A 13163-nucleotide genomic window follows, 5' to 3' on the forward strand; every position below is an offset into this window, starting at 1 on the left:
CAACGATTCATCAATAAAATCCGGAACAACAATTTTTTCCGTTATCTCGAAAATATCGCATCAAAGACATCCCATATTTTAGTTATCACAAACCATTAACATCTGTATCAGTATTCACCAATTCTACCTATGATTGACAACACGCTACTCAAATTCTTGGAAGTTCTATATATATGTAAATGCCGTAAATTCCCATACTTCCATATTCTTCTTCATCTATGTTGACATGTCAGAAAAATATGTAATAAACTCCTATAATTGGAGATAATCCAGATTTGTAACAAGTATTTCAAAATGTTGTAAATAGTAACATTAAAATAAAAATCCAAATAACGATTTAAATATTTAATACATATAAAGCGATATCCCCAATGTATGAAAAGACCCTATTGTACGCGTTGTTATAACGAATCTCTGTAAACCCGCTTAGATAAGAATATATCAATTTGTATTACTAAAGTGTCTCGTTCCTACCCTCCTTTGGGCGCCCCTCTGTAGGTACCTCCATCCACAGCTCCGCGCATCTCTCACTACCGCCGCTTGGTAGGCGCGTTTCGTCTCTGTGTATCTTCTGTTAACAATGTTTGCAGATCTCGTCTCCTGCGTTCAGTTTGCTTAGGAATTTAGCCGTTTGCCTAGATACTAAATAGCCATTTGCCACGTACACGTATTTTTATCTTTACCGGACGTTTCACCAAATGTTATACGGAGAGTAAATATACAATATATAAAAGTTTAAAGTTATAACTATTTATGACGAACGCGGAATTTCAGTAGGAATATGAAAACATTAATAAATTTCTGCGACTTATTAATTGTTATTCTTGAGGAATCTTCACGTTTCAAAACACACGATCATTTCCATCTCGAGGGAATGCAACCATTTTATGGATACTGATGTGTTTCTATTAGTTTTCAAGTACCTATTTTACTTGGCAGTAGGCATTACGGACCGATTTTGTTTTATATCGTAATATAGCAGATATTTATTGGTCTACAATTATTGAATATATCCGTTTTGGAGATACGGTAACATCTGTATTTAAGTTTTATGTAGCAATACGGATCGACGATATGTTCAAAAATGCTAAAGTCATTAAAAAAAAGCTAAAGTTATCTACATACGTAGTTAAAACGTTAACGTAACGTCCGCTAGGAATTGATGAACTTAATATGAGTGTAAAATGAGAAAGATAAATGTAACTAACACACTCCCTATGGTACCCTCTCTCGGCGTATGGTAAACAGATCCTAACATTTGTATTAAAAATAAAAATCTAAACTTACCTGGAATCTGAAAGTAGAAAAATATAAACGAACTGAGAATGATACCGTAGCTTAAAAATATGGCATTCACTAAAGATATCTACATAAAGAAAATTAGAAGGTTCTATTAAGAAATCGAATAGAAGGTTCTACTACTACTACTACTACTACTACTACCATCACGCCGTTTCCCCGCAGGGGTAGGCAGAGAGGATGGAACGCCACACTCTTCTGTCCTGACATACACTCCTAGCCTCCTTCACATCCATACATCTAGTCATACATGCCCTCCGATTACGCAGACTTTTGACACCGCCAGATTTTAGGTTCTGATTAATCTGATCGTGCCAAGTCTTTTTCGGTCGTCCACGTTCTGTTTTCCCTCTCACATTCGCCACATATATTTTCTTAGTCATTCTCTCGCTATCCATTCGCTCCACATGTCCATACCACCGCAAAGAGCTCTTTCTAATCTTTTCAATTATTCCTCGTTCAGCCTTACATTCCTTTCTTATATCGTCGTTTTTAATTCTGTCATACAATGATTTTTCACACATTCGTCTGAGGGAGCGCATTTCAACAGCATTCACTCTGCTTTCATCCTTCCTTTGCCAGTTCCATGTTTCGCTTCCATACATTAGTGTCGGTACTAGCACGCCGTTGTGAACCGCTAGCTTGGCTTCCATGGACATATTCTTATTCCCAATCACTCTGTTAAAAGCACCATTTATTCTATTCCCTGCATTCACTCTTCTCTCAATATCCTTATCCACTTTTCCATCCCTTGTGAACATGCTTCCTAGATATAAAAATTCTTGCACCTGTTCTAGGGATTCATTGTGCACGATAATCTTGCATTCTGTCAAATCTTTCTCTCTTTCAAACACCATGACCTTTGACTTACCTTCATTCATTGCCAGATCATTTTCCATACATACATCGTACATTCTTGACACTATTAGTTGCAAGTCCTCCGCGCTGCTCGCTAGCAGTACGGCGTCATCCGCATACAGCAAGCAACTAACAGTTATATTCATCATTTTCGCTCCGACTCCCATACTTTCAATCTCTTTCATACAATGGTCCATATAGAGATTAAACAACCATGGTGACATTACACATCCCTGCTTTACGCCTTTGGATATTGCAAACCATGATGTAATGTCCCCATTCACTCTTATACTAGCTGTGCTGCCCTCGTAGAGGGAAGCAACTGCTTGTATAAGTTTATTGTCTACTCCATATTTTTCCAGCACGCTCCATAATTTTATCCTATCAACCTTATCATACGCTTTCTGCAAATCCACGAAAGCACAGAAGAGTTTCTGATTTTTAGCCAAAAACTTTTCCGTCAGCATTCGTAGTGCAAAAATTTGATCTGTGCAACCTCTTCCACTCATAAAAGCACCTTGCACATCCCAAATCCGTTCTTTCGTCACCATTCTAACTTTTTCAATTATAATCTTACTATAGAGTTTACCGACAGAGCTTAGCAGGCTTATCGCCCTATAATTCCCACACTCTGCGCGAGATCCCTTTCCCTTGAATAGAGGCATGATTACTGCCCTTCTCCAATCCAGAGGTGTGTATCCTTCCTCAAGACACAGGTTAAATAGTCTGTGAATCCATGTGAGGGTGGTCAGTCCACCACATTTTACAAACTCTATAGCAATATTATCATACCCAACAGCCTTACCGTTCCGCATTAATTTTAAGGCATTCGTTATTTCTGACATACTTATCTCACATACCATACCGTCACTCACCCTTGCCTCTATGGGTGTCTCGGTGGAGACATTGCCGTTACTTTCATAAATTTCCATAAAGTATTCTTTCCATCTTTCTTTCACTTCACTTTCATTCGTCAATATTTTTCCATCATTTGATTTGATAACTTTCATACCTCCATTTTCAGTCTCATTTTTTGCGTTCTTTACCTCTTTCCAGAAAAGCTTAATGTTTTCTTGAAAGTGGGTTGACATTTTCATACCTTCTTCTCTCTTTAGACAATCTTTCCGTTCTTTTACTCCCATTTTCACTTTTCTCTTACATTCTTTATACCGATCTTTCATTATTTTAAAAAGTTCACTCTTAACATCGTTAACTGCTAACATATTTAGCCAAGCATTCTTCTTCTCAGAGACAAGTCCTTTCATGCCCTCATCCCACCATGCATCTCCTTTTTTTCTACCTTGGATCGCAACTCCACATACACTCTTTGCTGACTCATACATACACGATTTGATGTGCTCCCAGGTATCGTCTACATTCATATCCATAATCCTTACATTCAATCTTTCATTCACTTCCCTTTCATACGACTTACTTACATTCTCGACTTGTAGTTTTTCAACTTTGACTCTAGATGAAACCGGAACAGTTTTGTTCCTGGACCGCCATCCACGGAACAGAATTACTCTCGATACGACGAGGAAATGGTCCGACTCCATTTCAGCCCCTCTAAATACTCTCGTATCGATTGTATTTCTCCTCAATCTCGAGTCAACAACAACATAATCGATTATGGTCCTTTCATTCCCTCTCTCCCACGTATACTGATGGATCCCCTTGTGATCGAAAAAAGTATTCGAAATAAAGAGGTTCCATTCCAGACACAACTCGAGCAGACTATTCCCATTACCATTCGTTCTGTTATCACCAAACATACCTAAGGCTGATTCGAAGCCATCCCTCCGAGTGCCTACCCATCCGTTAAAATCACCTGCTAGAATCACTCTTTCATTCGATCTTCTATTCGTCAGCACTTCTCTTACACTCTCCCAGAACTCTCGTTTCACATCCTCAGAAGATGAGTTCACAGGAGCATACCCTATTACGATAAGGATACTCGTGACTCCAATCTTGAAGGAGATCCACATGAGCCTGGCACTTATACATTTGTATTCTTTCATACACTCTACCATTCTTGGGGATAGTAGCGCCGCGACGCCCTGACTCGCCCGCTCTGTGTCCTGTACTCCAGACCACAGAACAAGCGTGTCATTATGCTCCAACGTGCCACTTCCCCTTTTCATGCATTCGCTTACACACACAATGTCTAGAGCTTTGCTCTTCATACTTTCGCACAACTCATTCATCTTCTTATCCATTCCTCCTCGGATATTCCAAGCGCCTATGCGGCATTCCATCCTCCTCTTTGCACCCCCGCGAGAGACGCTGCATAGTGGGTGGTGAGCCTCACTGCTACGTAACGGCATTCTCTCGCACAACTTTTATTATCCTATTTGCACATACTTAAACTTATAAATTCATTAATTATTTAATTATAGATACACTAATATACAAAGAACATGAACTAATATAAGCTTAAAATTATATCAAAAGTAACCCTAAAAACAAAACTCAAATCATCCACTTATCCCTTAACACACTGTTTATAATATATTGTTTAAGTTTATGGTCTAGCCTAAAACGTTCACTGTTTATTTTCACTTTTTTGTTTATTTAATTTAATTTATGACGGTCATCAGCGGGGTAGGGGCGGGGGTGTGGGGAGGGGGTCCATACTGGGCACACGTGTATCGTCTCCATCCCTCTCGGCGTTCCATTTCTTAAACGTTGTAGCTTCGGATGTAGCAACGGATTGGAGATTGCATCCAAGACTTTGCATCCCTTTCCAAACAAATCTCCGCTTTCGCTGGCGGTATCCCAGATGTTCGGATTTGGAAAGGAATTCCGGGGCGCTCATACGCCTCAAATTCTTGGTTGAGAATTATGGAACATATAATCCTTTACTTTACACTACTACCATAAGGAATATTTACACTTTTACAAATTTATATTGTCACCAAACACAACACTTATAAGTATGTAAAATTTTACGGATCTTGGATGCAAATATCCGCCAGAAATTAATTAACTGATGGAGCGGGCTTACAAAGCAGCCACTCTGTGTGGCGTCCGAGGCCGATATATCATAATAGAAGGTTCTAGTCTAAGAAAATTCTAGAGTTCTGTCATAATAGAAGGTTCTAGTCTAAGAAAATTAGAATTCTCAAAATAAAGTGGGTTGAAAGAGATGGAAACGAAGATATTTTCAAACGCACGGGAAGAGATGGAGGCGTTATACATATAGACACCGAAAGAAAAGATACTTTAGCCATTTTATGCGAAAGTTAAAGGTAAACGCTGCATAGGCAGAATACGCTATCTAGAATGAGAGAGTGATTCCACATTATCATTATTAGCACTCAGTCACTGCATATAAAGTTTAAAAACAGTAAAGTAAGGTTTCCTTCCGATGGCTGTAGTAAACTCGTCGGTTTTTGTGTTTGGAAGGTTTTTATAGCGTTAAAATTGCCAAATGGCCCTTACTATGTCAATAATATGACGATATTACAATCTTTGCAAGCTTATTTGAGTAATTTATGTATACAAGCGAATAATTAATCACGAACACAGCTCAAGATGTACATTGTACTTGCTGCTAATAATACGGCTCGCGTATTGTGCAAGGCATTGCCATTGTATCAATGATCGATGCTTTGTATTCTAATTTATTACTCGCACACATTGGTATTTATTATCTGTTTAAATTCTAGTTACCGGTGTTTCGCAACCTCGAATAAATCATAATAAACCTGTTTTTTTTTTCTTTACAGTGTTGTATATTTTCTTAATTTTTTCTTATCTCAATCCGATTTATCAGTTATTCGTTGATACGATAATTCGATAATCATTATCATATGTTCCGACTAAATTCGCAGCAACGATACGTCAAAAGGGATGTATGTAAAGTATTCATAATGAATGATTATTTTAGTAGATTATTTCCATTACTGTTGAAATCCGTTAATAAGTTAAATTTAATCAGATATTGCGTACATTTTTTTAAAAGTGAAATTTAACTTTCCTTTTTTTAATTGTAATATTTTGTTACATTGATTAATTAGTAAATTATTTAAATGTCAGTAGAGTATACTATCTTTTACAATATCTAGTATTATATCCGACATAATTTTAGTATTACCGATATTAAAATTAAAAGATCGCTAATTTGATAATTTGTTTCGAAATATTATTATCTGTTCTCTATTAAAATTAGAAAGGCATGTATATTTAATGCAGAATAGTGCAGATTCGGTAGGATCCGGAGATTGACGTGACTCGGTTATGGTTTCAGGAGCGCGCAGGGCGGGGGTGCCAGGGCTGCGGGCGTGCGGCGGCGGCGGCGGTGGCGGCAGCATGTCGCAGCACAGCGACGAGCCGCAGCCGGGCGTGAGCTCGGACTCGTTCTGGGAGCCGGGCAACTACAAGCGCACGGCGCGCCGCATCGAGGACGGCTACCGGCTGTGCGACAGCCTCGTGAGCATGGTGGCCGAGCGCGCCGAGATGGAGAAGGCCTACGCCAAGGGACTGCGCGGCTGGGCCAAGAAGTGGAGCGACCTCATCGAGAAAGGTAACCCGCCTTAGTAGTACCCTCGCGCTTGAGGATTATTGTATTTTAGAATGATTGTGGTAAGGGTGCCGCGTGTCTTATAGGGCTCTGTTGCGTGTCATGTATACAAAGTTTTAAGTAGTAGGTAAAGAAGGGATTTTAGAAGTAAAGAGATGGCGGAGAAATGAGAAAGATGACTGATGAACCGGAGTACTGGCAAAGGAATTATACGATTATACCTGTCGGTTGGTGTCGCCGAAGAAATGAAATGGAACAGCCACGTCTTCAATACGCGCTCATGCTTAGCTGTTCGAGGATATTTTTGTTGTTGTTGTGAAATCAGTAGGTTCGAGGATTACGAAATGCAATCCTTCACTTCGCCGGCAACCTGCATCGAGCGCACACCATGTGAAGAATCCCTTGCAGACTGTATTTCTTCCAACTAGTGCTTATAAGATCTTGTCAACATTTTATCCACAAATCCGTGATTTTCTAGAATCCGATTGAATAATAAGTAAGAAAATTGTGAATCGACCAAGAGAAAAGAAAATACACCACAGATAGTTTATGAAATATTGCACAGGTAGGTACGGATATAAATTATCATCGAAAATCTCTGGATTACAGATGGCGACTGCGTTCACTATTGGTTTTTAACACACGGGTCATGTTCCGGTAATTTACTAGAGAACATGATGATTTTAACTTGATAAGGGTAGAATACAGGAGGTGACCAATACGTTTTTGTATCAACTTTTCGTTACAATGTCAAATTTACATGGCAATTCCGAATATAGCACACACGACTTTATAATACTTAGTGTACTTAGTGTAGTAATAATACTTATAATAGTGCTCACGATAAAATATAATATACACCTAATAAAGTACCAAGAGCATTTTATGCCGAGCCGTTTGACACATGCATTTTGCAGATTTGTCTTTCTTAACCGAGTTCGTGTTGATTTTTTTTCGTCCCGTTCGCTCTTCGCTCTAAACTTATTTTAAGCTCCCCTGAGTCTCGTGAAGACGTGAACTAATCTTTCCTCATAATAGACATGCATCATGTCTAACCTCGAAGGTAGGTCAAGGGTATTCATTCGACCTTGTTCATTTTCTTGGAAACGTGGAAATACAATTTCTAGGAACTTTATCATGTCATTGTTGAAAATCAACTTCGTCTGCATTTTGGTGTGTAATGTGTAACTATGTAAGCAGCATAAATAAGGACATTTCTCATTTAAGTTTATATTGTGCTGGATTAAGCAATGTATGCGTGTGATCATGGCATTAAGAGAAGGCAGAGCACCACAGAAATTTTATCATAGCCGAATATGTAAATTCTCAACAACAAAAAAGCTTTTAAATATTGAAATATATGTAATTTATATCATTATGAACAATGAGCGCAGATTATTGTAATTTCCATTCGTGAATACACAAAAGTTATGGTACTTACGATATTTATGGTGAAAATAAATTAATATAAATTGTATGCTGTCGCGTCGGCTGGAAGGGTAGAATTTTCCTTATAAATCGTATGAACGACAGCGACTTGCAAAAAAAGCTGGTAAAGGGATTTTGCTAGCGTACTTAACAACTCCTCGTTCCCCAATTTTTAAAATCTGAATCGGTGAACGAGTGACTCGATGAATTAGTGATTCAGTAAGCCAGCGAACGGATCGGCGTTCATAGACGAGATTCGCTCTAAAATGCGATCCGGTCCATGTACCCATATATCAATGCATGTACATGTGTGAACTTATCATTAAGATCCGGTCGTTCACGAACGACCCATGTGTACAATAAATCACTGTAATATGGCTTATGCCGTGTCCCGTACTGATATTGACGTAACTGACTGTAGTACTGTAGTTAGGCCGCGGGGGCTTGGCCCGTTTGTCATTTAATATCCTCTGGTCATGTCACAAACTCGTCTCCTCGTCTACTCGTCCGCTGATATTCATGTTAATGAGTAGTATGTACTATGACTACCAGTTTTGACTGGTCGCCTAACCCATTTATTGTGCTTTTTTGTATTATTATATACGAGTACCTACAACTTTTGAGCTTGGTTTAATATATAAACATAAATTATATTTTAACTTTTTCATTAATACTGGTGAATGCATCGATAGAGTAGAAATTGTATGATATTATTGTATTGTATTGTATTATATCGGATGTATGTAGCAAAGTGTGTAAGGCCTTTTGAATTAGATTGTATCGGCACATGTGTGCTAAATACACACATCCATCTACACAAAACCACAAATATTATATTGATGACTCAACTGCTGCAGTACGTACATAATCTATTTGCACATGTACTCGATATGTACACTATACTATACATAATATAGCAACATTAATTACGATATCACAAAATATTCCTTATCGAATTCGCTGTCAAGCGGTACGTATAGTCATCACAGCTCCTGCATTTATAATTTTTGTATGTTATTATCTATCATCCATTTCGTTCTAACGCAGACTAACTTATATTGGAGAAAATGAGAAACGAAATACGATAGATTTGTCATTTATTTGATAAGTTCAATATTAATTGATATATACTCTACATCTACATGCACATTAAATAAACTAAAAAAAAATAGATTCGGAATATTGAAATTTAATTTTTTCCTACTTTTTCGTACTTGTTTTGGCTATATATACGTAGTCCATATATGTAGTCTGCCTCCATAGTGTGATGGTTAGCACATTTGGCTTCCACGCTAGAGGTCCCGGGTTTGATTACTAGGGTGTTCAAAATAGTATGAGTGTTTTTCACTTGAATATTTATTTAATACTACCCTGGACTGGTACCTGAAGCGCAGGACTGATCATCTTACCTTCATATAATAAACGATCAAGTTGACATTGTATCAATTTTATGAAGTGCTTTTTCACCATTGGATGTACGCGGATTGAGGTCAGTAGGTTCTAGGTTTATACGAGTATGTAAAGCGCCAATAATGTGGCTTTGTCGATCGAGACCATAAAAACGGTTTTAGGTTAAAAAAAATTCGCATTTGTCATTGTTTATAAATCCCATGCAGACCGTGTATGACTCATTTTGATACAATGAAGCGGCGTGGTTGTTAGTTAGTATTGTTGTAAATACTATTTTTTTATCAGATTTGATAATAGTTAAATACACGGTACCGGTTAAACTGTGAAAGATACAGATGTCAGACTTTTCTTCCTGCAAAAAATGTCAGTTACGAAAGTTAGTCGAGAGAGCGACGATAGGAGAAATAAAAGCTTTTTCCTTAATGTTCGAGTCCCATTTACTAAGCGAGTTTAGTATCACGCATTTCCTATTTTATACGTGAATTTCATCACCTCAATAATCTCCTCGAGTCCTATTCCCGAACTCTTTGTATTGTAACATCCATCCATCCATCATCGCGTAAACTCGTACCAATATCCATTCTGCTTAACGATACGCAACTCCATCGTATCTTTGTCATATTCTATTCAAAATAAGTGCTTAAGTATTTTTTTTTATTATAATGCCTTCATGTTTTCTACATGCATTAGTCCTGACGTCAAATTAATCAAATGAAAATGCCGGTAGGTAATATTCATATGAAATGAATGCGTCAGGAGTGCAATGGTCATAGAGATGAGAGATTTTAAGTTTGATATGTAACCCTTATACCCCTCGTACTATCCATTTTTGACAACGGTCTTCTTTGAAATTCACTTATTTTGTGCGTAATTCTCCGCTCTGAACTTCCATTCTTTCATTTTCAATCACAATAATAATAAACGATCGTGTATTTAAGAGTACATTTTAACGACTTATTAAAATTGTGTAATGTTTATTATATTGTATTTTCACCTTGTCTACGGTAAAATAATCATTTTATCACGTCAGCAAACTATTTCAATACTTGATTTCGATATTGTTTCCGTCTCGTGATTCTCTTGACTGTCTGCCGGGAGCCGGGAGCCGGGAGGTCATCGCTAATGCGTGAATAAAGGTGATATCCGATAACGGCCGCAATATTTTTTATCAGAGCGTGAAATTAAGAAATATTTATTACTTATTATGTGCGCTGTTATCACATTCCGCCCCGCCCCGTTCAGTGCGATTGCAAGCTTAATTGATAACGAATTAATTTGATAACATTCTTGTTCAATGATATCATTCGATATTTAGTAATACCTACAGGGTGGCACAAAATAAATCACCCTATCGGAAGATGTTATAATTTTTGCAAATGGCGTTGTGCGTCAATCATATTTGGCATTTGTAAACTAGACAGCTGAAGTTGACAAACAGATTGATAAAACCGGAACAAATGTGTGTCAACACTGGCGGCAACCACTTGATGTGTATCATCTTTTCCAATTAACATAAAAAATTGTTAAGGTCTGAATAAAGATTTATTTCTTCTTTTTTGTTTAGAAAAAAGTAATTAAAAAACCCGATTGAATGATTAATTTTACACCACACTAAATCTGGTAGTATACTGCAGCTGTCACGTATAATACGAGTATATACCAAATCGTATTATCTTAAAGCAGCAGTTGACGAGGGATTACCGCACATAACACTCGAGTTAGTTGGGCTTGTTTGATATCAGGATCCAGGATTCTAGTGTAGACTGCTTGTTTAGCTTCCGCTGATAAGGGTTTATTTGTTATTTATGTCAGTACGACATTTATTCTGTTTTCGGCATGTACCCTCCTTTCAGTATTTTCTCGATATTCATCATTAGGAAACAGCTTTCCAAAAATATGCAAAATAATCAGCCCTTTTCGTTAATTTATTATTTGCTCTTTATTTCAATTACTATCACATCCACTTTCCTTTCGAAATGGAAGTATGGAAGCGATCTTTGGTCTTCGTCGCAACTTTTTGGTTGCGGAATAGTTCCACGATAATAACTCGCCTTCCTTGTTTCAGGTCCGGAGTACGGTACGATGGAGGCCGCGTGGAAGGGAGTCCTAAATGAGTCTGATAGATTATGTGACCTACACACAAAAGTAAAAGATAACCTATACAATGACGTCATACAACAGCTCAAAAACTGGCAAAAAGACACATATCACAAGGTGAGTAAACACTACCTTCTTCCGTTTGTAGCAACAAATCGTGATAAATTAACTTCAGAAATTGACGAATCGATACAATGATAAAGTCTTAATTAATTGATTCCGAGGATAATATTTCACTGTCGTGATTCACGGCGATTAGAGGGATCGACTCCTCAAACAAGTGCTTATTTACGGTTCTATTATTTTCTAGTTCAGTGTTTCCAAAAGTTTTCGTATTTTCATAAAGAAAATGAGATACCCAAATTAAATTTCATAGATTTTCAGGCCCATCTGGGTTATTATAAGTCGGTAGCACTTCGACGTTTCTGAATACATTGCGTCGTCTATCGTCAGGCCTAAAGGGTCACATTATCTTTTATATTAATTCACACATTTTAAGACCGCATGAGTTTATTTATGCAATTCTAGTTTCGGAAAACACAGATCTTCCGATAGGCGGGTGAAATTATAATCGAACAAAAAACACGTTTATACTGATAGAGGTCGGTAAGAAAGAATGGGATTTGTTTTAATACGAATATTGAAAGCGAGGGTGAGGAGAATTGGAAGTCCAAACTAAATTTATAAAGGGTCCGCCAAATAACTTTTTTTTTTTGAAAATGCTATAAAAAACATCGAGTGTAGCTTCGGCTGTGTGGCACGTAGCGCCGTCCTGTTGAAACCAAATGTTGCCAATACCCTCCTCTTCAATTTTTGTGAACAAAAATCCGTTCAACATGGCCCGATAACGATCGCCATTGACTGTAACGGCCACTCCTTGCTCATTTTCAAAGAAAAATGGCCCAATTATGCCTCTGGACCAAAATCCGCACCAAACAGTGACTCGTTTTGGGTGTACCGGCTTTTCAATGTATGCGTGCGGGTTTTCTGTGCCCCAAATACGACAATTTTGCTTGTTTACATACCCGCCAAGATCAAAATGAGCTTCATCCGAAAAGATGATTTTTTTGGCAAAATCGGCATCTTCTGTAAGTCGATCGCAGGCCCACTCAGCGAAGCGAAAACGCATTGGATGGTCAGTTGGCTTCAACTCCTGAACCAATTGGACTTTGTATGGCGTCATACCAAGGTCTTTATGCAAAATTCGTCTCAATGATGTCTCCGAAATGTTCAATTGTTGAGAACGACGGTGAATTGATGTTGATGGCGCTTCACGCACACTTTCTGCCACAACATCGATATTCTCGGGTGTACGCACTGTTTTTGGCTTTTCACGCTTTGGTTTATCGATGAGGATGCCAGTTTCTTTCACTTTTTTCACAAGATAACGAACATACGGAGCTGACGGTGCTTCTCTTCTTCCAAAAACCGTACGCAATTTTCGCACACATTCTGCAACATTACCATGATTTTCAAAGTAATGTCGCAATATTTCCCAGCGTTGTTCAAGCGTATACACAACCATATTCGCTCAGCGGAAGGATAA

The 13163-nt window shown here is 37.9% G+C and overlaps 1 protein-coding gene across 4 annotated transcripts in view; it reads left to right on the plus strand.

The window, feature by feature from the left end:
• Positions 1-13163, plus strand: part of Synd (protein kinase C and casein kinase substrate in neurons protein Synd) — a 91918-nt gene that overhangs the window by 50412 nt on the left and 28343 nt on the right. For all 4 annotated transcript variants that reach the window (XM_088259968.1, XM_088259970.1, XM_088259971.1 and 1 more), the window contains exons 2-3: positions 6410-6685; positions 11586-11734. In XM_088259968.1, coding sequence (XP_088116094.1) covers positions 6472-6685; positions 11586-11734 — 363 coding nt within the window. In that variant the 5' untranslated portion in view covers positions 6410-6471. The remainder of the gene's footprint in view (positions 1-6409; positions 6686-11585; positions 11735-13163) is intronic.

The sequence above is a fragment of the Brachycentrus maculatus genome, unplaced genomic scaffold (assembly GCF_059751285.1).
Source record: "Brachycentrus maculatus isolate JH-2025_06_01 unplaced genomic scaffold, ASM5975128v1 h1tg000122l, whole genome shotgun sequence".
Taxonomy (NCBI): Eukaryota; Metazoa; Arthropoda; class Insecta; order Trichoptera; family Brachycentridae; genus Brachycentrus; species Brachycentrus maculatus.